Below are 27,958 nucleotides of genomic sequence, written 5' to 3' on the forward strand. Positions count from 1 at the left end.
TAGCAGCCATTACCATCATCATCATCTATTGTTACCATTACTGTAACTTCTCCTGATACTATGAGCTGTGTGGCCCTGAGCAAGTTACTGAACATCTCCGAGCCTTAATTTCCTCATCTTTATAAACAGCTACAAAGAGCTATTATGTAGATGAAAGAAACGCAAATATGCATGGATACGGCTCGTACCCACCAATATCCCCTTGATAAGTGTTAGCGAACGCTGAATTCTGTGCTGGGTGCCGCGCTTCCCATGAGCCACAGAGTGGATAGTGAGAACCAGGTCCTGTCTTACAAGTTCACAATCAAGTGGGAGAGACTGGCATAGTCCATGCTTGGGAGCCTCAAGAGAACGCCATGAGAGAGGGGTTCTATTCCATTCCTGTGCTTCTGCCTCCAAAGCTACTGGCTCCCAGGTCTGGGCTGGTAGGGGTGGCACCTACACCAGAGATCAACCCAGCTGATGCCTGCAAAGCACCATGTCGCCATCTCCCACCTGCTACCACCTCTCTCTTCCTGTGGCTGCTGTTCTCCGTATCCTTAACTCACCCACAGACCACTAATTCCTAGAGGGGGACAAAAACCAAAAATGCTTCTAATACCTGGAAGGAGAGACTATGTGAATAAATAGGGTCCTTGGGCTTTAAGGTTTGAACTCCCTCTGAGGTCTCACGGCCAAGTGACAGATGTGTTTTTACCTCTGCGGAACATCTTCAAGCACAAAAACAAAGGCTGCAGTTACTCCGCGAAGCTGGCAGGAAACCCTATCTGATTAACAAGAACACAAGTCCTTCCTCTTTCACCAAATTCAGTGACACTCCTCTGCTGGGAGACCAAAGAGTGATTCAAACGTCAAGAACCCTGACCCTTTTTGTCCTGGGACTGTTTCCTCTGCCCACCCCTGATGTAAGGACTCGCAGAGGCACTCCCTTAAAAGTACAAGATACAGGCCGGCCGAGTGGTGCAATGGTTAAGAGCTGGCTTGGGATGCCAGAGGGCCCCGGTTCGGATCCCACATATGAGGGCCAGTGATGCTGCCCTCCACAGCTAAGATGCTGAACAACAGCTCAACCTGGAGCTGGGCTGCCGTGAGTCGCCGGCGACGGCGTAGGCTGCAGCCCCTGTGGCAGTGGGTTGCCATGGGCTACCGTGTGTAGCCAGCAGCCAGCGTGAGCAGCCAGCAGCCACCGTGAGCGGCCAGCAGCCTCAGTGAGTGGCCGTCCAGAAGCCGGTGACTGATCTGCCTCGCCCAGGGAAGAGCGCAATGGTGCCAACTTGGGCTAGTGAAGCAACGTCCTCCACAACTAGACTGAAGAACAAAAACAAAAAACAAACAAACAAAAAAAGTACAAGATACGTCTCACCTAGACTCCTCAGAATACCTTCAACCACACTTACTGGGCCCTTCGGGGACAAATGTGCTGCCCTTTCTTTGACGCCTGACCCCCTTCTAAGGGAAGGATCTGACACATGCAGGGCAGCATCCTGCAGCAGGGGAATGTGGAAGAAAAGCAATACTCAACGTATCTGGCATTTGGGGTAGACCTAGCATTCACCCTTGACCTTGACCTTCAATAAGACCCACTTCACTTCTCCTGGTCTCAGTTTTCAAATTTATAAAATGGGCCACTTGACTAGAAGACCCCTAAGTGTCCTTCCAGTTCTTACATTCTAAGAGGTAATGAATCCACCTGCAGGACATCAGTGACACGTTCGTGGGGCTTTCAGAAGAGCAGCTAAGTTCCTCACCCCCTCCTACCCATCTTCCTCCCTGGTCCTCCCACGGCTCCCCACTGCCTATAGGATCAAGTCCCAGCTCCTTGGCGTGGCATACAAGGCTGCCCATGATCCCAAATCTCTCCCTTCCCAGTCTCACCTTCCCGTTCTTTCTAACTTCACCAAAGATATTAGCCCCCTAGAACCTTTCTGCAGCCCCTGCTTTTGCCAGCCGCTCTGCCCCTGCATGTGCTCTGCTGGACATGCCCTTATCTAACTGGTACGCTCCCACTCACTGTCCAGCACTCAGTTCAAGTTCCACTTCCTCCGTGCAGCCTTCCATTCCCTGTGACTCAGGGATTTTGACCATCGCTTCTTCACAAGCCCAAGGTCTGATACATATATGTGTTGATTAAAAGACCCATCACAGGGCTGGCTGAGTGGTTAAGAGTTGGCTTGGGAGCGCGAGCTCTGAGCAGCAGGGCCACCGGTTTGGATCCCACATGGGCCAGTTATGCTGCGCCCTCTACAGCTAAGATGATGAACAACAGGTCAACCTGGAGCTGGGCTGCCATGAGTCGCCAGCAACACCATAGGCTGCAGTGGGGCTGCAGTGGGCTGCCGTAAGCTACCTGAGTGGCCGGCAGCCAGCATGAACGGCCAGCAGCCGGCGAGAGCTGCCGTGAGCAGCCTCCAAATGGCTGGCAACTGATCTGCCTCAGCCAGGAAGAGCATGATGATCACAATACCAACATGGGCCAGTGAAGCGACGTCCTCCACAACTAGACTAAAGAACAAAAGGACAGCAACTTGTCTGTTCCCCTTTCCCGATTCCCCAATGCTGTCCCCTCCTCCAATTCCTCAATAAAATCTTAAAAAAAAAAAAAAAAAAGACCCATCATATCCTGCAGTGGCTCATATGCCTGCAACATCTTCTGTATTAGATACGAAACCCTTGGAGAGAGAGCAGGGCTGGGTGTCAGGCGTTTCTGATTCTTGACATCTGACATAGTTCTTGGCTCGCAAAAGACGTGCCAGGAACATTTCTCAGATAAATAAAACCACTGACAGGGGAACTCGCAAGACATTTTATCTTAAAGAAGAAAAAAGTTTCTGCTTATGATTCCTAAACATGCCTCTTTCTGCAGCTTAACAAGGATGCTGAGAAAAGGTGTATGTTTTTTCTATAGTAAATGCTGACACTTGAAGAATGAAATTTGAATTGGGGACAGACGTGTAACAAAACTCAATGAAAGACACCTAGAAACTGGGAAGGGGCCAGTCTCTTCAGAGCAGCCAGCACCTTGTGGTCGGCCTGGGTCTTGGCGCATCGGAAGAGCCCAGGGCATCGCTGAGGGGACATGGGGACACCCACCTCGGGGCTTGGGCTGGCAGCAGCGCTTCAGCACAAAGCTGATGTTGTCCGTGCGCAGGATCTGCTTCTTGAGATGGCTCATGAGGTCCCCCAGGCTGGGGAAGCTGTGGTCTGAGCCGTGCAGACTGTAGCGACCCTTCTGCACCTCGATCTGAAAGTTCTTGAACTGTTTCTGGCCACCCAGCACCTGCCATTTGGGAAAATGACCAGAAATGATTAGCTTTGAAAGGGCTCAGGCAAATGTACCATGGGTATGGATGACTATGGTAACAACAGAAGCTGGGCAAAGGGTACAGGGCAACTCTGTGCTATCTCAGTAGCATTTCTGTAAATCTAAAATTACTTAAAAGTTTATTGGGCTGGCCGTGTGGCGCATTGGTTAAGAGTTGGCTTGGGAGCGCCGGCTCGAGCAACAGGGCCGTGGTTCGGATCCCACATGAGGCCAGTGACGCTGCGCTCTCTACAGCTGAGATGGTGAACAACAGCTCGACCCGGAGCTGGGCTGCCGTGAGTCACTGGCGATGACATAGGCTGTAGCCCCTGCTGCAGTGGGCTGCCGTGAGCTACCATGAGTGGCTGGCAGCCAGCGTGAGTGGCCGGCAGCTGGCATGAGCTGCCAAGAGCCACCACGAGCAGCCGTCCAATGGCCGGCAACCGATCTGCCTCACCCGGGAAGAGTGCAATGATAACACCAACATGGGCCAGTGAAGCGACGTCCTCCACAACTAGACTGAAGAACAAAAGGACAGCAACTTGTCTGTTCTCCTTCCCCAGATTCCCCAACACTGTTCCCCTCCCCCAATTCCCCAATAAAATCTAAAAAAAAAAGTTTGTCACGAACAAGTTAGCATAACAATAAATGTGTAACTAACAGACGGGGTTTCCAGGAGAAGGAGCTGATAAAGGAGAGCTGACACTCGGGGACACACACAGACCAGTGATTGCCATGAGAGCATCACTTTGTTTTGGACCTGCAGGATGAAGTTCACGGAGCTACCAACCTCGTAGGACTGTTGCTACGATTATATGACATGGTGCATGTGAAACACTTTATAAAGGTTAACAAACATTAGTATACATGAAATAATAATTACTATAGTAAAATTTATCCAGGAACTCCCTCAAACTGAATCCTTCCAGGCCATACGTCTATCTGAGGTGAACCTCGGCTGTCTGGTCCAGTTTCAGGGTTCTGTGGTGCCACAGAGAGGAAATATATGCACAAATTTCCCTTTAGGGACACTTTTGGTACAAAGGAAACTATTTTAGTGGTTAAGGATGAGAACCAGAAAGATCTATTTATGGCATAAGGCTGGACAGTTAAAATCTACAGGCCACAGCTTCCTCCTATGTACATGGGGGATAAGATCAGGTAAAGCCATAGGAGGCATCACTTCTGTCATCCCTGTTTTCCTCGGGTAAGTGACACCAGGTAGACCATGTCACTGAGTGGTCTTGGTACAGGACAGGTCAATTCTGCCTCAGAAGGAGACTGGGTAGCTCATGCACCCCTCCATGTTAGAAACCTCAGACTTCCTCCAAAGACTAATGAATACACAAGATAAGCATGCTGCCAAGGCAGCTGCCAAGGCAGCAAGCCTGACAAGTTCTGAGCCACTGTGCCCGTCAGAGCCATGAGGCGAGTGGTACAGAACACCCCCAGGTAGGCAGCAGCCCGTAGAGACATCGCCTAGGCTACATGGCAGCACTGGGTACCTTCTGCCGTTTTCTCTTTCCACTCCTGACTGAGTCCAGTCCCCAGGGGTTCCTGGCACTTTTCCTTTCTGTGTCTGAGGTCTCAATATGCTAATGTGCTGACTTCCGTCTCACAGGCCCCTCCCCACCCCAGTTCTACCAGTTCATGTGAAACCCAATCAACAGTAGTAAATAAGTTATTTGGGCTAATTCTGTAAAACCCAGTGTCTTTTAAAATATTCCACTTCTTGTATTTTTAAAAAAAATTACATGAGTAACAAAGGCATGTGTGGTTCAGTGAGGTCAAGTCAACAATTCTGGCTTCTGTCTTAGCCGTCAGGATTTCTCTCACAACATCCGGGCTTCCAGCTATGGCTGAGTCACTAATGGACATCTCAACTTGTCTAAACATGGGGCAGCAATACATCTTTCAAAACGTCTGGAGCTACCCTCTGGGGAAACCTGTGTTAGGCCAGCTGCCCAGTTGGCCTTCTCAGCACTGGTTTGTACCAGGGAATGACACACACACACACACACACACACACACACACACACACACACACACACACACACACACAGCTCTGGGGCTGTGCTGACCTTGGCACTAAGTAAAAAATAAATCACTCTAAACAACTACACTACACTTTGCGAATGTCTAGTGTAAACTGGTCTTCTGGTTGTGTTCACCTTCCAGAGCCACCGTGGACCCCTGCCATGGGTCATTTGAAGGGAGAAAGCAGGGGTCATGAGGGGGAAAGACTACGGGGTCTGGCTGCTCGGGGACAGTCTCCTTTTGGGGAGCAGGTTGCCCCTATCAGAACTGCCAGGTATTTTTCTCAGAGGCCCAGGCTTTTCTAACTCTATCCCCCAAGACTGGTCCTCTCTGCAGCAGCTCCTGAACCAGACTGCACTGGACGCCCTGAGGCCATATGATTTGACCCAAGCCCGTGTCTTGACTGACCTCATGCTTTTCAAAGCAGGTGACGGTCATGAGGATGTTGTCAAAGTCGGTGCAGCTCCACCGCAGCACGTACATGCCCTCCTCACTTCCTTCTTGCCGCAGTTTATTGATGGCGTATTCTGTGCTGGAGGGGGAGAGAGGCAAAGAGAGAAAGGGCTCACCCACCAGAAGCACTCTGAACCCCATGGGATGTCCACTCCCCTGGGATGCCTCAAATCCTACGGCCCTATCACCTTACCTGTCCTGGGTCCTAAGGACATTAGAGGGAACACGTCTGTCTTACACTCCTTTGTGTCCCCAGGACTGCTCAGTCCCAGCACACCGAGGGCAGTGAACAGTTGCTAAATGAATACACGCGTGAGGTTACTACGCCTGGTGAATGGTGCTCACTAGGTATTGATGAAAGAGGGCTGATACGGCCGACATGGGTTAGAAAGGCAGAGACCAACTGCTCCGGGGGTCTGTGACGCTTTCATGCCTCTGCACATGTTGATCCCTCACATTAAGTGCCCTTTCTCTTTAAGACCTGGTAAACCATCACTGATTCCTCTAAGCTTAATTTGATTTGAATACTACCTACTCTGAGAAGGCTTCTTAGGCAATGCAATGAGTTTCAGCCGGCCACAGAACATGAAACATTCATTCATTCATTCAACAAATACTTACTAAGGGCCTGGGATGCGCTAAGGAAAAGCAGTGCCCCCGCCTTTACGGAGCTCATATTCCGTGCGGTGAGGGTAGGCAGACAAGAAACAAACGGACATGGAAATAAACATAATACGTCAGGAGGTAATAAATGCCGCTGAAGGAAAATAAAGCACAGTAAAGGAGCCAGGAAGTGCGGGGTGCGGAAGGGGAAGAGGCATCGTTATTTTAAACAGGTGGTCAGGGAAGATGTCACCGATAAGGTGATACCTGAGTCACACCTGAAGGAAGTGGTGGCTGTGTAGGTTCTGGAGGAAGGGCATTCCAGGCCAAGTAACAAGCAAGTGCCAGGGCCTCCGGGCGTAACTGTGGGGGGATATTTGAAGGACACGCTTCACTGTGAGGCTCAACCCCTTGCTCTGCAATTCTTTGTGTGTCTATCTGCCCGTGGGTCTCTGAGCCTCTCTAGGCCAGGGTTCACCCACTAGCAAACTACCTGTCCACAAGGTAACTGGGATAAGAAAGAAGGTGGGAACCGGGTCATGTGGAAGGCAGCTGAAGGGATGCTTCCCCAAATATATTTTGGTCTGGAAAGGAAGACTCAGAAGACACATAGTAGCCATTTTCCTTTATCTGAAGGACAGTCATATGTAAGAGGAAGTAAGCTGAATCCTTGTGGCTTTGAGTGGCAGAATTGAAATGAGGAGGCAGAAGTTACAGAGAGGCAAATTCAATGCCAGATCAGGAAGTAATTTTTAGAGCAGCCTTGTGTCTCATTAAGTACCCCATCACCAGAAGTATTTGAGCACAAGCGACTAGTTCTGAGATGCCAGCGGGGCGAGATATCCAGCAAGGCCCTTTCCAGGCCTGAGGCTTGGCCACCCTCAGTGTCCCCACCATTTAGCTGATGTCAGGACGAGCTGACTCAGAATTCCATTATTTACTCCTCGGTCTGATGTTGAGATCTGTGTCCTATCTTTCTTGAATCACCCACCAACGTTTGGCATAAAAAGGGGTCAGGATATGTAGCGCTTCTTGGTCAGGTGTGGAGAGGTGGGGGAGCGGGGCATTAAACTATGAGGAGACCCAAGTAAGAGAGAAGAGGTGAGGGAGGGGCTGCTGCAAGGACCAAGGTGAGCAATGACAGGAAGGCCTGACCAACAGGCCAGCAGGGGTGGAAACGGCAGCACCGAATCAGTACTAAGCAACATGCCGAACTGCCTGAACAACTGGGACACCCGTGTCCGAGGAGGCCACGCTCCCCATCACTAAAATGTGGGTTCTATTCACACCAAGGGCAACTGAAAAGGTTCTAGAACTAACCAGATTGGACCATGACAGCCATTCTGTATGTTGTGGACGATCAATGGGGGAGCCACATCGGTGCAGAGGTAATGATGGGCGTCTGCTGTGAGCCGAAAGTAGCCATCTACCAGGGACACAAAGGACAGGGCCTCCTCGTGGGAAGACAGCTTCAGTTCCTGGTGAGAGAAGAAATGCCCATGGTTACGTCATGTGCTACCATCCTACGCAGCTGACTGTAGGGGGAGGTACACAGTGAGAAGATATTTAAAACACAATGGGGAGTGCATGACCCCAAAGGAAAACTCCTTTTGTTGATAATAACGGTACCCCTTGCATTTATCTAGGATTTTGACTATTCAACACTTTCTCAGCTATTACCTCCAAACTATCAGATGAGGTACAGTGTCTGTATATCAGGGAGAGGGTACGGGGAGCTGTGGCAGGCAGGAGGCCTCAGACGAAGCTGCCACATGGGTCGAGATGGGAAAGCAGGCCAGAATCAAGGGGGTGGAGGTAAAGAAGTAGAAACGGGAGGAGAGAAGCATGTATTAGAGGGACCCTGGTCTTGGCACTAAGCAATGCCTGACTCAGTCAGCACTGCAGCGACTTTAGAAAAGGAAGCAGAGCACAGATGCCCCATCTCATGCAGAGCTGCTCAAGAAGGTGCAACGCCTGATTTTCATCCAGGAATGGTCCCAGACACAATGATGAGGCTGCTAGATTTAGTCCAGGGACCTCTCAGGGTTGGGAGGGGGCAGAGAATCTTACTCAAAATGTGAGAGGCAAAACTGGAGAAGAGGGAGGGAATTTCCATGCGAGGAAGGTTTGCAGAAAAGCACTTGCAGGTGAAAACAGGTAGGGTTCTTTTGTCTTGATCATATAGCCCTGAGCAGAGGTTGCCCATTTGAGAGGAGCCATGGGACATCTCTTGGGGAAGGAAGCCATAATTTACAGCTTTGACTCACAAAAATATTAAAAAGCACCTGCGTCTTCAGAGAAGAGCAAAACACTGCTTAAGAATAAGGCACTTTACATAGCACTGGTGAAAGGAGAGGCTGGTGGCAGAGAAAAACAGACGAGTGAAGGGCAGCGGGGGCGGATTTAAGCAACGAGACAGGATGGAGGGAAGGGGGCCTCGTCACAGTTAGCTGTGATGCCAAGAGAAGGGTGCTCTAGGCATGTGAGTCAAGGAGGCCCAGAGGTGACAGGGCCACCCTAGGGATGGTGACTCAGGACGCAGACTTTGTGCTACGTGTGCTTCCTTTCAGGGATGGCCTGGCATCCACCTGCAGATCCCCAGAGAGAAAATTCAAGATGGTCTAGCTTGGGCCGCCCTTCACCTAGTCATATATGAGTGAGACCACGTACACGTTTAAGTTCCTTGAGAGCGGAAGTCTGAATGGAAATGGGAGACGTCTGAGATGCAGAGAAGAGGTAAATGAAGATATGATTTGATAACATGCTAACACTGTGCTTCCTGAAAGACCAGCAGCGAAGTACTGCCTGATCTAAGGGCCTGGAAATCCCTGGCTGTGAAGGCAAGGGGGCGTGAGACAAACAGAAAGCGTTGCAGTGTTAGCGCACAGGTTCTGGAGGCATATGTAATCATTGTTTTTATAGGTCAAAAACTGCCAAGTGTTGGCAAGTGCAAATGGTTCAGCCTAAAAGCTGTGTGACTATGGGTACATTAATCTTTCTGTAACTCAGTTTTCTCCTCTGTAAAAATGGGATAATAATATACCCACCTTCTAGGGTCAACATGAAAATGAAAAGAGTGGATATTTGTCAAGTATTCAGAAGAGCAAGTGCCTAGCATGCAGAAAGAGCTAGTGTCTGTAAAGAAAAATCAAAGAAGGGGGAGAGCGACCATTTATTTCTTCCTGACTTCCTGCTCCCTACACAGCTCTGTAGCTGGGCAGAGTCACCGGCCCACGTGGTCAGAGCGAGCTCTGACTTAGATGACAGCTGCGCCAACTGGGTGCCAGACTTGAACTCCGTCAGCCAGGACAGGACAGGGGCAGGCCCACGAAAACTGTACCAGCTGGCCGCTGCTTCTCCTCTGCCATGCATCCTCAGGGTCTGGCCACGCTCAAGAGCCAAAGCACAGATGTGCGAGCCTCCCCCTCACTAGCGTCTCTGGGGACGAGAACCATGTTGGCTTTGGAAACCAACGTGGCACAGGCAGAACCGCCACCTCCTCACTCTGTGACCCTGCACAAGCTTCTGCACCTCTCCATGAGTCTCAGGGTCTCCATTGGAAACAGAGCCAAAATTCCTACATCTAAGGTTCTTGTAAGGACTAAATAGGATAATGTAGACACAAAATATAACACAGCCTAGTATCTCTAAATATGAGGTCTGACACTTATGCCTCACTGCTGAATATCACTACGGTCACCTTCAAAGCACTCCCCTTGGGAAGCTATGTACCGACACCAGCACTGAATGAATGACACTTATTTTTATTTTCTTCCTCCCTCCATTTCCACCTTCCCACTAGCATCTATCTGACCTCTTCTACTTCTCCTATCACTTTATTGTTTACTATGGTTTCCTGATGAAATTAATGTATGTTTATTGTTAAAATGGGGGGTGGGGTGGGGGGAGCTGTTGTTGGAGGAATAAGAAAACTAAAATCACTCATAATTTCACTATATATAATAACTTAATATTTTGTTATGTTTCTAAGAGCATGTGTAGGTATATGCATACCTTTTCAAAAAGTTTTGAACTTTTTGAAAATTGGTAGTACTCTATAGATAGTTTTAAATTCTGCTCTTTTCCACTTACAAAGCATTTTCCCAGATTATTAAAAAATTCAGCAATTTATTTATAGAATATTCTATTACTCAGGTGAATTACGATTTATTTCCCATTCTCCTATTATTGTATATGTAGGCTATGTTCTGTATTTTGATACTGTAAATGCTGTTGGAATAAACACGCTCGTTCAGAGACCACTGCTTGCATCTCGCTGTTTCTGGAAGACAGAGCCCTAGACTCCTGAGTGGAGGAAAATGTGAAGAATTTTAATACATGTAGCCAAACTCCTTTCCAAAAGGTACACCAAGAAGACACGTTAGTCTAGATATAAAAGGGTGACTGTCTGTCCTAAACCATATCACCAGATTCTTTCCCAGCACTGTTATCCTTTTGACATGCTATTTGCCAGATCTTAGACAAAACGTGGTATTTCCCTGGTGCGCTGCACCTTCACTTGGCGAGTCCCCGGCCTCTCCAGCCCATTCTCTCCACTTGCTGTCAGCCATGACTTCCCCGACACAAACATGTATATTTTGGCAGGGCTCCACTTCCCCGGCCAAAGGGGCCTGCTTGTCTAGATTATGTCCTCAAGTGATACCGAAGGAGAGGAAGTGAGATTGAACACCCCTTCCTCTGTCCGAAGAGTCACTTGGGTGTGCCTGACACCATGACGAGGACTGCTGCTGCAGCCACAGCCACCAGCTCGACAGTCTGAGAACATGCAAAGCAGTGCTTCCCACCGACCTCACCCCAGAGGACACCCCCAGCTCGGCAGAGAGGCTGAGTAGGAGCTTTGGGGGGACAAAACGCTGCCGTTCCCCCACCTTCTTTTCCTTTAAACCCACTAAGTTTTGTGAAGTAAATACTGATGCTGACATATCTCTGGGAGAGGAGCAAATGCTGAAAGATACACATTTGCAAGACCAAAGAAAAGCACTGTGTTATGTAATGGTGTAACAGAAAAATCTGACATCAATAATATCAGTGTCAGCAACAGGGGCTTTGGGCTTAAATAAGACAATCCTCCGATGCTCTCTGAAAGGCACGTGTAAAGCCTTCTTCTCATCACCAGGTCCCGGCTGAACGGCTTCTGGAACAAACTTACCATTTTTTTGTTGTCCTGCTTATTAATGCTGACAACGGACTCCTTTATCACAATGTGAGTGATTTCGGGGAAGTAAGAAAAATTGTTCCACTCTTCCCGGATTTTGTTTTTGTCCTCATCCTTCTTGTGTTTATTTTCCAGTTTTTTCCGTTTCAGTTTATTTTTCTCCTTTTCAACAGGAACAACCTGGTAACATGCATAAAAGTGACAAGGGTTAACGTTGGCGCCCGCATTTTCTATTGGTAAAAAGGTCAGTGCTTCTGGGAAAGCAACGCAGAGCCTCCATCCACGGCGGAGAACACCAGCACCTTTGGACTTACAAAGAAACTGGGAAAGTTGGCGCGACGAGCTGAGGATCACAATTTGGGGTCCTTCTCAGGGAACCCTGGGATTTTACGCCTAGAGGAGACCTCCATGAACACACTGACTAACCTCTTTACATAATCTATAATGTACAGGTACACAAAGAAAGGGACGTACGTGCCCACTAGACACACATCCACAGTGAGGCTCCCTCACTTCTGGACTGACATGTGTGTTTCAACACAGGCAGGGAACCTGTTCTTGCCAAATATGACTGAACAAGACATGGGCTTTCTCCTTTAGTATAACCAACAGTCTTGATTTTATGACAACATTCAAGCCAGAATTTTCAAGAGAAGGTACAAATCCCATGCTTGACTGATCTAGGGAGTCGTACATGGCTGCACGGGTTTAAATATTTTGTGTAGCATGAGTCTTGGAGACTAGAGATCTGGGTTCAGATCCTGCCTTTGCCCGTTACTTAACTAGTTCTTCCATCTGTTTGAGCCTCCACTTCCCCATCCAAAAAGCAAGAGATCTTACATCTTCAAAAGGTCCTTTGAGGGTTAGGTAAGTTTTCATTACCATAGTACCTACTATAGAGGAAGCACCGGGTAAAGTGTTAGTCATTGTTATTTTGGCAAGAGAATAAAACAGGAGGAGAAAATGAATCTCACCTTTACTTTAATAGTATTATTTACAATAATGATGATGATGATGATAATAGCAGCTATAATAATTTACTGGACGTTTAATACATGCCAGGCTCTGCGCTGAATGACATTTAGTTCTCTCACCAACCCTACGAGGTAGATATAGTATCTCCATTGTACTGGTAAGCAAATATGGGGCTGATATAGGTGAAGTAACCCTCCCAAGGCCATGTAACTATAAATAGTGCAGCTAGGATTTGAACCAGGTCGATTTAGGTTTAAAACCCACGCTATGAAACCATTCTGCTCTACTGCTTCATTCAACAAACACTTCAAAAATAAGCTTCAAATTAAAAAAATCAGTTATCCTATTTCATGGCGCTAGAGACCTAAGTTCAATTCTCGGCACATTACTTTTTTATTTGTTATGACCTTATACAAGTTTCTTAACTTCTCTGTGCCTCTTTGTGTTCATCTATAATATAGGGATAATGGTAGTATTCCCCCTCAAAGGTTGTTTTTTTTGTTTTGTTTTTTGTTTTTAGGAATAAATGAGTTGATACATGGAAAAAGCTTAGAAAACTACTTGGTACTGAGCAGACTCAGTAAATGTCTGCTGGTCTTATTATATTATTACATATTATATGTGTTATATTTCTCTATGTCCCTACAGAAGTCGATAAATATTTATTTAGATCTATTGCTACACAGACGCATAAAAGGTGAATGATACATGGTCTCTAGCCTAAATAAACTCAGCCGACAAGGGTGATGGGCATGCAAACAGATCATTACAATGGGATTAACAGAACACGCCTGTGTGTGACACACGATATACTGTTCTCATCAGCCACCTATGCCACTTACATTTGGTTTCTGTCTCCACTGGATTCCAAGATTTCCAGTCACCATCACTTCATAGTAGAGAACAATTCCACTATCGTTTGGATGAAATCGATTCATCTCATTTTCTGATGAAATCAGTAACATGGAGGTCTCAAATATTTCAGCACCATAATGTTTTGTCAGAGTCTCCAGCGTAGCCAGGTATTTCACCTTCAGGTCATGGGTAGACACGCTGCTGTCACAAATGGTCTTGTTGTTAAATTCCTTTAGGAAATCCTTGAAGACGTTATTTATCCGCATCCTGGTGAGAAGGTTCCTCTGCCTGATGGACTTATTTAATGTTTCTGGAATATATCGTTTGTAGCTAAGAGAAAGTAGAAAAATATGTCTCTTTTTCACATATAGGTTAGCAGAGAATAGTTTAAAAACAAACCCAAATCTACAAATCTTCCTTCCATGTGTTGCCAAATGACAAATGAGGATCTACTCCCACCCAGAGGGTCTCAGGTGGAGGTCGACAGGGACCAAAAGAGAACAGGGAAGTGCATTCCACAGATTTGACTGAAATGGGCATTCCTATAGGCATCACCCAGTTTTCTGTTCTTGCTTGCTAATGTCACTGTTCCGTGCGCATTAGTACTGATGTAAACACATTAAGATTCAATATCAGTTAGAAAGTGATCTGAAAGATGTCGAGAGGGATTAGAGATGCTTTGCATGTTTTACTTGCATGTCTGTTTCCTAATTTTTCTATAAAGGTTACATACCGTTTTTACGAGAAATGGGGAAAACACATAAAATCTAATTAAATAGAAAAGATATAGTGTTTGCCATGTGAAAATGTCCCAGATATATTAAATGGATCAACAAGTAAACTGAAAGGTTATGACCCATCCAGGTGCTCATAGGACAGTATCTATGAGTAACAGAATCTCAACCAACTGATACGCTGCTAGAACAGGAGCCAGCTTTAGGAGAGTAAGAATACCCATGAAAAGAAAAACAAATCCACTGGGCACCAAACAAATGGGGAGACTTGTGTGCCTATTACTCCCCGGCTTGAGATGGCACCTGGCACAGGGTAATCTCTGCTGTACGAATGGTTTCAAAACAGTGGAAATTGTGAAGTTTGAATTTACCCCCAACAATGTCGTAATTTTTTTAGATTAATGTAATGGAGGAGATTATCAGAGGAGAGTTGTCAATTTTTTACTTTAGCCTCTTGAAAAAATAAAGAGCAACTGCCCAGAGCAAAAGCCACAGGAAAAAAAAAAAAAAGAAAGTAGCAATACAGCATGTATCTAATCAGACTGTGCACTACTGAGGAGCAACTCATCATGTGCTCCAGACTCTGGTCAAGGGCAGAGAAGGTCTGCTCAAGGTCAAAGGCATACAAGAAGTAACCTTATGAGAAGACGCATGCCGCCTACCACAACTATCACGGCTATAAATAATTTTCTCTTCAAAACGAGACTGTCTTCATTTATGACAATCACAACATCTTACTGGAAAAAAAAGATTATATTTCATAGATGAGTGGAAATTATGCAGATTGAATATTTCTTCACAGAGACTTGATCGCAAATTATAGTTTTAAGTAAATACAATTTCCTTAAGGTAACAGTTGATCACGCTTTACTTCAGAATTAACAGCTCTCTAGGGAACTCTAGTTCAGGCTGGGGAGGGTAGCAGCTGCCTGTAGAGCTATATTAAGAAGGATTTTAAGATGGGTCCTGCACAGAAGGAAAAAGTGCAGTGAGAGGTGGCAGAGACTACAATGAGCAGAGAGGGAAGGGGAGGGTGTGTGGGCCACTAATTTGATTGACAACCCCAGCCCAGAACTTTCTCCCTAGTACCAAGGTCATCAGCCAACATCCCAAATCAGAACACAATCATAACTGTGCTACCTTTTATAGGTTTTCTAAAAAACATTTGGGCTCTGCAGAGAGCAGGATCAGCTAAAAGCTGGCAGTGGTTAAACAGAGAAGTACGAGAACACATAAAAATAACACCACCCCACCATCAATTCTTTAGCCAGAATAAAAGAATAAGTGAGTTAATACATGCTAAGGTGTACCTGATGTCCTTGGGGAGTTCTGGCAACTGCATCTTCTTGATCATGGCATAGTGGGAGATGGCGAGGACGGCCATCCCCAGGCACTCGTTCTCGATGTCGTGCCCGTCCTGCTCAGTCTTGGGGTCTCGAATAGGAGCCAGGCATTTGACCAAGTCATACTGTCCCTTTGGAGCAGAGGTAAGAAGAAATGAACCACCACGTAAGTTTCAAGAGCCCACCCATTTTTCTGATCTTGAGAGGAAGGCTGTCCACACAGGGAGGTGCTATCCAGAAAAGCAGTACAGCAGCGAGACGTATGAGACTGATCGCTTCTCTGGCACCAAAACTCTGTCTCAACCGCTGGGTATGAAGGGGCTCAGGAGATGTTCTCCCTGGGTTCATTTATTCATTTCACAAATATTTACTGAGCATATGCTAGGTCCTGGCGAACAGCATGAACACATGAAGCCCTTTTGCAGAGCTTACTAAATAAATGCTGAAAATCACGTAGGCCTGGACTGCATCCAGGCAAGGGAAGGCAACATCTGGCTGGGGTGTGAGCATTCACTAATTCCACAAACATGAACTGAGACATCCTAGTCCAGGAACTGGGTGTAAAATTGACAGGGCACCACACCCCAATCTCACGTAGATTTAGGAAAAGGGGAAGGAATCCACATTCTACAGTGCATCATTACCACATGTTAAGCTTTTTCAAAATCTGCTGTTCAAGTTTCCAGTAGTGAAATGTATCACCAAAATACACACCCTCACCAACGGAGATGCAAGCATTCCAACAGCCAGCGAGGGCTTCAACAATGAAACAGAAAACTAAGATGCAACACCCACCACTTGCCCGGTACAGAGCAACGAAGATGATGCGGGTGCTGGCTCCCCTTTATTAACGCTAACCTCAGAGCTAGCCACTGTGCTAGGTTTCGTTCATTTACAATGTTTCACCGACTCTTCACAACGGCCCTATGAGGGGGATGCTAACATCACCTCTACCTAAAGGTGAGGAATCTAAGGCACCAAAAGGTTAAGTAACTTCATTCATTCACCTGGCAATTACTGATTACTGAGAACCAACGACAGGCCAGATGTTATTCTAAGTGCTAGGGAGATAGCAATAAACCACAGTACATCCCTGACCTCATGGAGACTCCATTCTAAGAAGAAAGAATAACAAAATAAAAATATACGACATCAGGTACTTATAAAAACCAAAGTCAAGTAGAAAGACAGAGTGCCATGGCGGCCAGGGACCTAGTGAGTGGTGGGGTAGAGGGTCAAACACAGGTGTGGCTCCAGGGCTAGGGTGCCTCAGTACCGCGCTACGGCCACACTCAGTCTTCACTGACTAACTCCAAGTGTACAGCACTCGAAGGCCTGTGAACTCTTTAGCCTTTCTCTAGCTTGAACAGACGCGGACATGAAGACCGGAGGTGGTATTCCTATATAAGGAAGCCACACACTTGCCCCAAAGGGACTTTAAGTTTAGTGCTTCTAGAGAGAAGGTTCTCACTGCTGCAGCTCCCCTTCTTTCCAAGATAAAGCTTCTTGTTTCTACCAGGTCAGAAAAGGACACTGACCACTTCCACACAGTGTGTGACGAGCAGAACAAAATCCGAAAGTATTTTGTTCGGCTCTGATTTTCTGTGCACATCACTGGACAGTTACCTTGTCAAGTATCTCACTCCCGAAGCTCTGAAAGGTCAGATTCTAATGCCATACTTACTCTTGGAGTATGACGCACTCGTCCTTTACACTTCCTTTCCCAAGAAAGGTAAAAGAATAAATCTCAGATATGAATTTATAAAACTGAGAGGTTGAATTCAAAATGATCAATCTGAAAATGGCCAGTAAATGTTTTAACGCAGTATCTGCCCAGGGCTGTGTATTTCTCTGTTGCATGTATGTATGGAATGGGGGTAATGCACCATCAGTAACTAACGCTGTACAATGGAATGTAACTGTGACACAAAGTCACATGTAAAAGTATATCCTAAGGTCCTTGGAAACAGTCTGGTGACAATAAAAAGTCTGCAAAAAAAAAAAGCCTATCCTAAGGAAATAATACATAAAACACTATAAACATGTACGTATGAGGTTGTTCACACAGCCTGTAACAGTGATAGCGTAACAGGGAAAACTTGAGGGAAACCAAAACTGTCCAGAAACAAGAGATGAGTTAAATAAATGATGGCTTTCCTCTGGATTCCACCTCATACTCAACTTCCTACCTGAAATCTCCACTTGTATGTCTCACAGGCATCTCCAAAAGAAAACATCCAATTCCCACCCCTTCTCCAACCTGTCCCTCTCAGTCTTCTCTATGTAGGAAATGACTCTGTTTATCAAACACTGTCCGAAACATAAATCTCAGATCACCTTTGATTCTTCAAATTCCCTCACCTTCCACAGCCAACCCATCAGCAAATCATATTAATTCTATCTCCAAAAGTCACCACAGATCCATCCAATTTTCTCCAGCTCACGAGCCACTACACCAAGCCAAACTGGCATGGTCTCCCACCTGGACCAAGGTGGTACATTCTCAGGGGTATATCTGGAGTGTGCTCTTGGCTGCAGCACAATCCACTTTCCATGTACCAAGAAGAATCACCATTGATTTCAAACATAAATAAACTCAACCCTTCCAAATAGCTTTTCATTGCACTTAGGGTAAAACCATAGCCCCTTGTGCCAGCTCATACAAGGTTCTACGTGATCTGCCCCGTGTGCCTCACCAGCCTCATTCTGTCTCCCTTCTCTCCCTCTCTGGACACAGACTCTCCTCAGCTCTCACCTACCTCCAGGCCTTCCCACATTCTGTTCCCTCTGTATGTGGGAGACTTTGCCCCTGAGGGGTAATCTGGCAATGTCTGGAGACATTTTTGACTGTCACAACTGGGGGCATGGTGCTACTGGAATCTCATGAGGCCAGGGGTGTGGGTAAATATCCTACAGTACACAGGGCATTTCCCTAACAATGAAAAATTATCCAGCCCAAAACGTCAGTAGTGCTGCTGTTGAAAAGCTTTGTTCTCCATAGAAGAAATACTTTCTCCCCTCTTCACTTAGAATTACAGGCTCCTTTTCATTCTTCAAGATTCGGTATAAATGTCACCTTCTTAGAGAGAGACCTTCTCTGATCACACTATTTAAGTGAGGTCTCCCCACTCAAACCCCCCTCCCCACATTATCTATCACAAAAGCTTTTTCCTTCATAGGATGTCTCACAATTTCTTATGTATTATCTATGTGTCACTTTATTTGCTCGTTTGTTTTCTGCTTGACCAACTTGAAACCACGTCTGTCTTGTTCACAGTATCTGTAACATCTCAGCAAAGAGTACACACTCAGTAAATATGTGTTGAATAAACAAATTATTATGAAGTCATTAAAACAATGAAGATCTATTATTTTTGACATTTAAAGGATCATCACTAGGATGAATAAAAAAGCAATTTACAGGGGCGGCCGGTTAGCTCAGTTGGTTAGAGCACAGTGCTCATAACACCAAGGTTGCCGGTTCGATTCCCACATGGGCCACTGAGTTGTGCCCTCCACAACTAGTTTGAAAAACTACTTCACTTGGAGCTGATAGGTCCTGGAAAAACACACAATTCCCCAATAAAATTTTTTTTTAAAAAGCAGTTTATAAAATTACATGAACAGTTAAGATATTTTTAAAAACTATACGTAGTACGTAACATATATTTACACGGTAAAATCAGGAAGCATATAAACAAACAAACTATATATATATATATAATGTAAATATATACACACACACGTACGTATGCATGTTATCTCGGGAATGTCGCTTAGGTGACTCTAACCTCTCTCTGGCTTTTCTCTAGTGTCTCATCTTTCTAACACCGCCGTGATGCAGAGTGGGCACCTCCTTCCTCCTTGAACGTCACTGTGACTACTGAGAAGTGCCACCGTTAGCCCCGCTGACCTGCACCTGCACCTTCCCTCGCTTACAGCTTTCCTCTGCTCTCTCCACAGAAGGCACTGCAGATGAGAAGGAAGCTGCTAGGAGCTGAGAAGCCTGGAAAACCCAACAGCGGGATGACCAGCGCCCTGGGATGCTGAATTGCTGTCTTCCCTCTCCTCACTGGGGCAAGTCCAGGGTGGCAAGAACTGCCCACAGGACAGGCCGTGACATTCTAGTGACCACCCAGGAGCCTCACCCATTCCATGAACTCCAGGTTCTCCTGGGCCCAAACTTCTTACCTGAGCAAACAGATACTCCAGGGAGCTGGCGTCAAGGAGAGGGGTTGCATCTGGAACTTTTTTTTTCTCGTAACCGTTTTTCTGCTTCTTGGGAGAATGTCGCCACACAGACTGCTCGTTATCATTGGTCCCGTGCCAGTTGGTGAAATAGAACCTGGAAGGCAGGAAAATAATGTCAGTTGTAGGAAAGGGGACCTTGAGGTATGTGGGAAAGGGCTCCTGGTCCTGCCCGGAATTACCAGTGCCGGAGGCCAACCTTCCCTGAGAAGCAAGCGGACACACATTTCATCTGTGCAGCACTTCATCGCTTCTCAGGTCCTTTTCTTTTTCATTCTTACAAGCTCTCTGTGCAAAGCGTCTTGCCAGAACCTCGACTATGACTCAGAGAGATAAAGTGACTTCCTTAAGGTGACAAAGATAAGTCCTCTGACCTTTTACTACGTTTCCTAAATAGGAAAACACTGATGACTAGCAGATGTTAGCCCACCGACTCCTTTTACCTTTAATTTTACCTTGAATAATGCCAGCCAGCCTCGAATCCAAGGCCTATTTTATTCACATTTTAACATTTCTAAAACCTAGTTTCATCACACAGCCAAGAAGTGCAGTTAATATGGCAGTGTTTCCTATTTCCCAGACTGCTATTATTAAATTGATGGTTTATCTAGGATAGAGTTTTAAACTAGTAGAAAGACATGAACATTACTATAAGCTTAGCTTGTAGTGTTGTGAGTTAAATTAACAAGCGCTTTATAGGCATTATGTTATTTAATCTCTATAGCAACTATACAAGGTAGATTTCATTGCTTCTATTTTACAGATGAGGAAAAACTAAGGCTCCAAAGGCTAGGCGGCCTAAGCCTACAAGCCCGTTATCGTAACTGCCTCTTCTCTGCCGCCTGTGAGAGAAACACAGTGAGTTCTGACACGTGTGACCGTGAATGAGCCGAGCTGATCCAGGCCATCTCCAGGCTATGGACTCAGCTGGTGCCTGGGTCTCTCTGCCATGTCATGCCCATGTGCTGACAAAAAAACCACAGCATGGAGAAACAACAAATAAAATTCAACTCGGACACCTGTCACTGAGCTGTGTGTGCAGAGCCTAACACATGCCAGGCCCTGTGCCAGGCTCTGGGAGGCAAAGGGTTCCTGGGCACAGTCCCCGCCCTCTGTGAGGTTCGCTGTCGACATGGCCAGATGGCAATCAGTTAGATCCAACAATAACAGTAAAGTAACATGTCATAAATGTGACTACACTGTGACTTTCATGGGCTCCCATCCAGTTTTCCCTTCCTCCATAAAAAATACTAAAGTTATATTTTACACATGCATTGGTATAAAGATGAATATAATCCAGGCTGGATTATATTAATTTTTTTCCTGATTTTAAATGAAATTAAAACACTTTTGTGGGCCCCTAATATCATCAGACCTAGGCACTGTGCCTGATAGATAAATTGTCCCTGGACGTAAGTCCCAAATAAGGTGCCAAAGGAGTACCAAGGAGGGAGAAGCTGCCCTCTGCTGCCAGGGGAGGTGGCAGGGAAGGGAGAGACGGTGTGGGGGAAGGAAGCCGGGGCCAGAACCGACAAATGCCAGGCTGCAGCGCCTGGACCATACGCAGAAGGCAGAGAATGGCTGCAGGCAGGCGGATGTGAGGCAGGACCCTCCCTCAGGGAAGACAGACTGAAATGGGAGCGGCCAAGAGGCAGGCGCGTGCCTGCGGCAGCAGTCCAGGCAACTCCGTGAGCTTGTGGGGGCAGAGGCCTCAGCCCTTGCGCTTACCCCTGAATCCTCAGGGCCTTGGCATGTAACAGGTGCTTCGTACAGGATTGTGGGGTGAATAAACAACGAATGAATGAACAAATTCAGGGAGCAGAAATTAACACAGAGAGGAAAGGATGGATAAGGAACTTATTTTAAAAGGAAAATCAACATGTTTAAACTTCCGGTGATTTTATACCTGTAACTTATGAAAGTGACTATGAATTTGCCTGTGGGCTTTGGTGCCTCCCACTCGCACACAGAAAAAGGACCACGTATCCACGAAGCCCCCGTGCAGCATAAACCACAGCTGCGTGACTGTCCCTCCGCCGGCCTACATGGCCGGGGATCAGGTGCTGGTAACAGAAGCCTGCGACTATCAGCTGGTGAGGAGGCTGGTGGTCACGCTGTCCCCAAGCTGAGGGGCCTGCTCTTCAAGGGCAGAACGGAGCACAGGCCTAGAGGACTCAGCTGGTACAGGCTCTCGGGATAGGCAGAAAGGAAGAGGTGGACCAGCTCCACCAGCTGAGCAGATACGGGGAACTCTGACAGTGGGGCAAGACACAAATAGGTAAGGACATGGCCAAGCCCTGTGGCTGCGGAGGAAAATCCAAAATGGAGCTTTCTCGTCATTCATACAGCAACTACAGATCCACTAGAGGTTCTGGGGGCCTGCCTGGAAGGCGGTAGGTGGAAGGCTCCAAATAGGATGATGAAAACAGCAGCTGACAGCTTGTGAGCACTCACCAGGTGGCAGGCATTCTGTTATACAAAGGTTCAAAGCAGGGCTCTGACATGCAGAACAGGTAAACTGTGTTTCATAGCGCAAGGTGACGGTGATGAGAGAGTGAGAATTATGTACAATACGGAAGGTCACTTGGGATAAGGAGGAAAAGGATCCAAGGACAGAGGAGGCTGTTTGAAAGAGAAGCACTGAAGGCAGATTTTCCCTGAATCAGTCCAAGCCATGGTTCTCCCACGTCCCACTGAGTCTCTATGGGAAACAGTCCTTGGACCTGGTAGAGCCACGGGGGCCCCGTGCCTCCTCTGGGCAGAACACAATCTTCAATCAGGTCTGAATGAGGACATTCCTCAAGGCTGCTGGCTGAGCCCTCAGGAACCTCAGGAAGCCTTCTGGCAAGACGTTCAGACAGGAGAAGGCTAAGGAGATCTAAGATAACGCGCGGCCTCTCTTCCACCTCACTAACGTCTGAAGGGAGCTTACAACAAGGCTGGAGCTCTAGAAATTGCCGATAGTCAAAGGCTGGCAGCTTTCTATCTAATAAGATGACAAAACAGAAAGAACAAAACAAATTTTACAGAGGTGGCTGCCCAAATCAACACTTTCCTAATATCGTCCTAATTAAGACAAAACTATACATTGAAGACAGAACATCTACACCTTTTTAAAATTAATTATGAAGATGTTCATCAAATTTGGGCCAAACACTAATTCCTAATATTACAGAAAACTATAACAAGAGTATGTCCCAAAATAGAGCTGGGATTCCACTGAAATAGTTACCAACATTTATTTTTGTATTACACCTTCTTTAGTGGTGAGGTTATGAGGTTTCAGCATTTTTGTAGTTTGTTGTAATGCAAATGTTTTAGCTTAGGGTGGGCTCTTTTTTTCCAAGTTCAAAGAACCTGTGGTAACACAGCAATATCCTGTTGAAGCACAATGTCAGGTACAAAGAAAAGGTGCCAAAAAATGAAGAACCCGCACACTTCCTGGCAGCTAACAGAAAGGGGAGAAGGCAAACACAGTTTTTAATAGTGAGGCATTCACTCAACCAACAAAAAGCAATGCTTCAAAGGGGGTCCTATGCTAACAAGACGACTCACTAGGTGTGTGACTGGGAAACACATGTCTCTTGCTTTGGATATCAGTTTCCTCCCCAAAAATTGGAAGTGTTGAATAAGGTGAACTCGGGTCTCTTCCTACTCCCAAATTCTGCCATTCTAGATTCCTAGCCAAGTGAAGAAATCTAGAGGAGAAGAACTAGAACTCCGTGACACGTCCCCCGCCACTAGACTGAGAGCTGCAGATACACGTTTTAATGCTGCATCACACACACAGTCAACCCCCAGGCCACAGAACACAAGATGATTTTGAAAAACAAATCCAAATTTAGTCAGAAGGCTCAGCTGGGTGGGGTGAATGTTTCCCTAAGTTTGGGGCGTGAAATCTCACAGGGCACACACCTCTGCCATTAAGGTGAGACTTTGGTGAGTAGAGAGAAAAGAGAAACAGTCAGTCCCAGGATGGTTATCAGAGAGCATATCTGGTTCAGCTTCTGCTGAGAAAAACTTCCAGGCTCTTCTGGAATGGTACCAACTCTACTGACTTCCCAAAGGAAAGAGCAGCTAAGACATGTGGGGAGCCTCTGTGACCCCCACCCCCCACCCCAGGGGCTTTCCCAGCACAACTCTCCCTGCATTCCATCAGCCCCGGAGCTAACCTACTGATTTATGAGGTCTGACAATTAAGTACACGAACTCGTTGCAACGATGTTGCTAACCTTTTTTGATATCAGAGGGATTACTCATTATGAATTTGTACCAACTGGACAAACAGTTAACCAAGTTTACTTTTGGAAGTACCAAAAAGGCTGCGTGAAAAAGTTAGACGACCTGAACTTTTTGCCAACAATTCATGGCCCTTGCATCACGACAACACACTAGCTCACATGGCACTGTCTGTGAGGCAGTTTTTAGCCAGTGAACAAATAACTGTATTGGAACACCCTCCTTACTCACCTGACCTGGACCCCAATGACTTCTTTCTTTACCTGAAGATAAAGGAAATATTGAAAGGAAGACATTTTAATGACATTCAGGACATCAAGGGTAATAAATACGATGATAGCTCTGATGGCCATTCCAGAAAAAGAATTCCAAAGTTGCTTTGAAAGGTGGACTAGGCACTGGCGTCAGTGCATAACTTCCCAAGGGGAGTACTTCAAAAGTGACCACAGTGATATTTAGCAATGAGGTATGTAGCACTTTTTCTAGGATGAGTTCATGAACTTAATTGTCAGACCTTGTATTCACATCCATGTAAGTTAAAAAGTATTCGCCCTACTTATAAGCTCCTTTGTTAAATATACATGGTAACATGTGCTTCATTATTATCTAACAAATATACTTTCAATTCTAGGTACCGAACAAATATGCTTATAAACTCAAGAGACTACAGCTATGACGTATTGGCTGTCTATGCCACCTTGGAAGACTAGGTGACATTTAACAAGTTTATAATATGGGAGAATAGGAAAGTAATCATTGGAAGAGAAGTTACAGGCTCCCTAGACAAAATCCCTTAAGGAGTGGATCAAAACATCCACCCCTGAAAGCAAGACCAACCTAGAATTTCTAGGATATCACTTTAGGCAGTGTTACTCAAGCTCTCTAGCTGCAACTTTCGGTAAGAAATATATTTTATTAAATGATGACCTAGTACATACATATGTATTACTATATATCTTAAACAAAAGTTTTCAAAAACGATATTCTTAGGAAATGTATGTATGCTGATATTTGTGTATTCTTGCCTCTTTCTTTCTTTTTTTGTTTTTAAATCTGGTCACAGCTCACGAAATTAAATTCATAACCATGACTCACCGTTGGAAAAACTCTGCTATAGAATACTAATTCTATTCAAAATACCCTCTGCATCATAACGAGTTCTTTTCTATAATGTGGGGGAGGACAGTGATCAAATTAATCTTGAATTGTATTCCAAATACTGAAGAAGTCCTTTTTCAAACCAAGCAAACACAAAACTTAGAAATTACAAAAATGACTACAGTCCTTCTTGGTAAGTGACTCAGGGCTCCGGGCTAACCATCGTGCCGCCCTGCAGGAGGAGGCCAGGCAGGTGCCCATACCTCATCCGGTAGTGGAGCCGGGCCGATGTCTTGTCGTCCACGGTGATGGTGTGATTCGGAGCATACCAGAGCTTGGTGTTCTCATCATAAAGGGCAAAGAGGTTGTGACACAGAGGAGAGATACCTGGGGAAAAGTCAAGAACATATCAGAAAGTTGAAGACAGATACATTTGGCTGCCTGTTTCCAATGCATGATATATGTAAAGATAAGGAATTCTTTCATCCCAAAAGAATCTAGGTCATATTCGTACCCTCCTAGGGCAAATACAACTTCCAACCATGTTCAATCAGACGGTTTTAATCATAATAATTAAGAATAAGGGGCCCTCAGGAGTATGCACACTAGCTCCTGGCAAACCAGATTAAGAACATTTAAAAATAAACGCCTCCTGATATTTCTCACTACCGTGTCTACGACAGAATCTTACCAAATCCTGCTTTAAAAAAAAGTCATCTGAGAGGTTCCCGGATACCACCTGATGTTCACCTTGCTAATCAGTAAGAAACATTTTGGAGTTTGAGAAGTTCCCAGTCTGTCTCCTACAGAAAATGTTTAAACAACTCTAACATACTGGGATTAAACATGCAAAGAAATTCCTGCCAGTAAGTGCATGAAATTGTGTGATAGTATAAATAACCAAAGTGATTTTTGTCAGTGATTAAAATCTAGTACCATTAATAATAAATATACCTCTTAGGTACTCTGTAGAGTTATCATAAACGTTTTTATTAGTAGCCAACTAACAAGAAGATATATGCTTCACAAAGATGGTCCTATAATAAGATCCCTCGCATCCCGGCCCCACCAACTGCCTCCGTGGATACAGGAATGAATAACAAGGGGATTATGAAGCCAGGAAAGCACGTTTTCACTCACTTCTGAGCCCATGATTAAAATTACACAGATCTGTGATCTAAAAGCAGGTGGGGAAGGGGAGGAAAGTGATTGCAAATAATCAATACGGACTGATACCTTCATGTGCGGCCAGGCCTCAGACTAGGATACAGTGAACTTGAGCAAAACACATGTGAGAATATGAGGTAACTGGTACCTGTTTCCCCAATCAGACATCTGAAGCGAGACTGACACTGACAGGAGCTCTCACCAGCCCTGCCTACTTAGGCAGGTACTCTCTCCAAGGAACACGCTGAGTTAAGAAGTTACAAACACGTTGGCATCTTGATGACTCGCTGAATGCCTCAATGCCTGCCTCAATTTCAAGGTATTTGGGAGTTACGCCTTCAGAAATTACACTCCTCCTTGTCACAGAGAAGACAGAGCTAAACTTCAAACAGCATTACCTCGTGGGAACAATGGCAAATGGCTTTTGGATCCAGTAATACTGGGACTACATTTCAGGTAATACTATAGATTTTCATTCATAAATTGGCTTTTGTGGACTCGCCCAGAAACCTAGCCTTTCTTTATGCGTATCCATTTTTGAATGCGCACTGACATAACACATTTGAAGCATAATTTATTTGTAATTATGTATCTGTCTGTAATTCTACTACGGGTCTGATTTTAACAAAATTAGTACTTAGGAAGACCAAAGATATCTTTTTATATAAAAGCATGGAATAATAATACTGACATTTACTGAGGGCTAAGTGTCAGGCATCAGGCTAACACCCTCTACATTCTTTATCTTTAAATCCTCCTAACACCTAATGAGGCAAATATTATTGGGTTGTCGGAAAAGTCACGACGCATTTTTGCAACAACAAAAAAAAACCAGAGAAAAAATATGTCATGACTTTTCTGACAACCCAATATTTTTGCTATTTTATAGATGAAAAACCTGTGGCCTCCTGAGATTTAGTCTGATTCAAAGTTATTCAGCTCGTAAAATGCAGAGTTGGGATTCAAACGAAGAGGGAGCTACTGAGGAGGTGAAATAATGAGCGCTAAAAAACAAAAAAATTGCCATATAATAGTGAAACACAGGGAAGAAAACAATATTAACTCAAAATGTCACTTACTATAATACAGCTACAAAAATATGGCATCCCATATTCATATATTTTTAAAATGAGTAAGTGTTTGCAACATCCTTCTGAGTCAGTTACAAGAGAGGCCCTTCACTCACTCTCTACAGACTGGGCTTGGAAACGAATGCCCCAAACTGACCGACCCCCAGCCCAGACTCATGGGAGATACACTGGCTGTGGCTGTCTTCAGACTCATGGCTCTCTCCTCTCATCTCCTTCAGTAGCACTTCCTTGGTCTCTCATTAACTGCAGACCAAAAATTCTGCACAAATGAACCTTGCTAATGTTTCTACCTGCTATGCCGATGGCAAGAAGCCTGGCTAAGACAACGAGACACTATAAACCAAATCTCAAGGGAAAAGAGGGGAAAAAAACACAATGCCTTTAAAAAATACTTTAGAAGCACCAATGTACATGTAGTTGTTTCGCTAATTCAAAATTATTTTTAGGGCCAGCTGAGTGGCGCGATGGTTAAGAACTGGCTTAGGATGCCAGAGGGCCCCGGTTCGGATCCCACATATGAGGGCCAGTGACACTGCCCTCTACAGCTAAGATGCTGAACAGCAGCTCAACCTGGAGTTGGGCTGCCGTGAGTCGCTGGCGACGGCGTAGGCTGCAGCCCCTGTGGCAGTGGGTTGCCA

At 45.6% G+C, this 27,958-nt stretch overlaps 1 protein-coding gene across 3 annotated transcripts in view; it reads right to left on the minus strand.

The window, feature by feature from the left end:
* The window catches only part of JAK1 (Janus kinase 1), a 146,018-nt gene that overhangs the window by 21,373 nt on the left and 96,687 nt on the right, over positions 1–27,958 (minus strand). For all 3 annotated transcript variants that reach the window (XM_019646698.1, XM_019646699.1, XM_019646700.1), the window contains exons 4-11: positions 25,326–25,449; positions 19,669–19,822; positions 15,445–15,608; positions 13,388–13,730; positions 11,565–11,750; positions 7,715–7,872; positions 5,747–5,870; positions 3,091–3,277 (exon numbers count right to left, since the gene is read on the minus strand). In XM_019646698.1, the coding sequence (XP_019502243.1) occupies positions 3,091–3,277; positions 5,747–5,870; positions 7,715–7,872; positions 11,565–11,750; positions 13,388–13,730; positions 15,445–15,608; positions 19,669–19,822; positions 25,326–25,449 (1,440 nt within the window). The remainder of the gene's footprint in view (positions 1–3,090; positions 3,278–5,746; positions 5,871–7,714; positions 7,873–11,564; positions 11,751–13,387; positions 13,731–15,444; positions 15,609–19,668; positions 19,823–25,325; positions 25,450–27,958) is intronic.

This window comes from Hipposideros armiger, unplaced genomic scaffold (assembly GCF_001890085.2).
Source record: "Hipposideros armiger isolate ML-2016 unplaced genomic scaffold, ASM189008v1 scaffold_106, whole genome shotgun sequence".
NCBI lineage: Eukaryota > Metazoa > Chordata > Mammalia > Chiroptera > Hipposideridae > Hipposideros > Hipposideros armiger.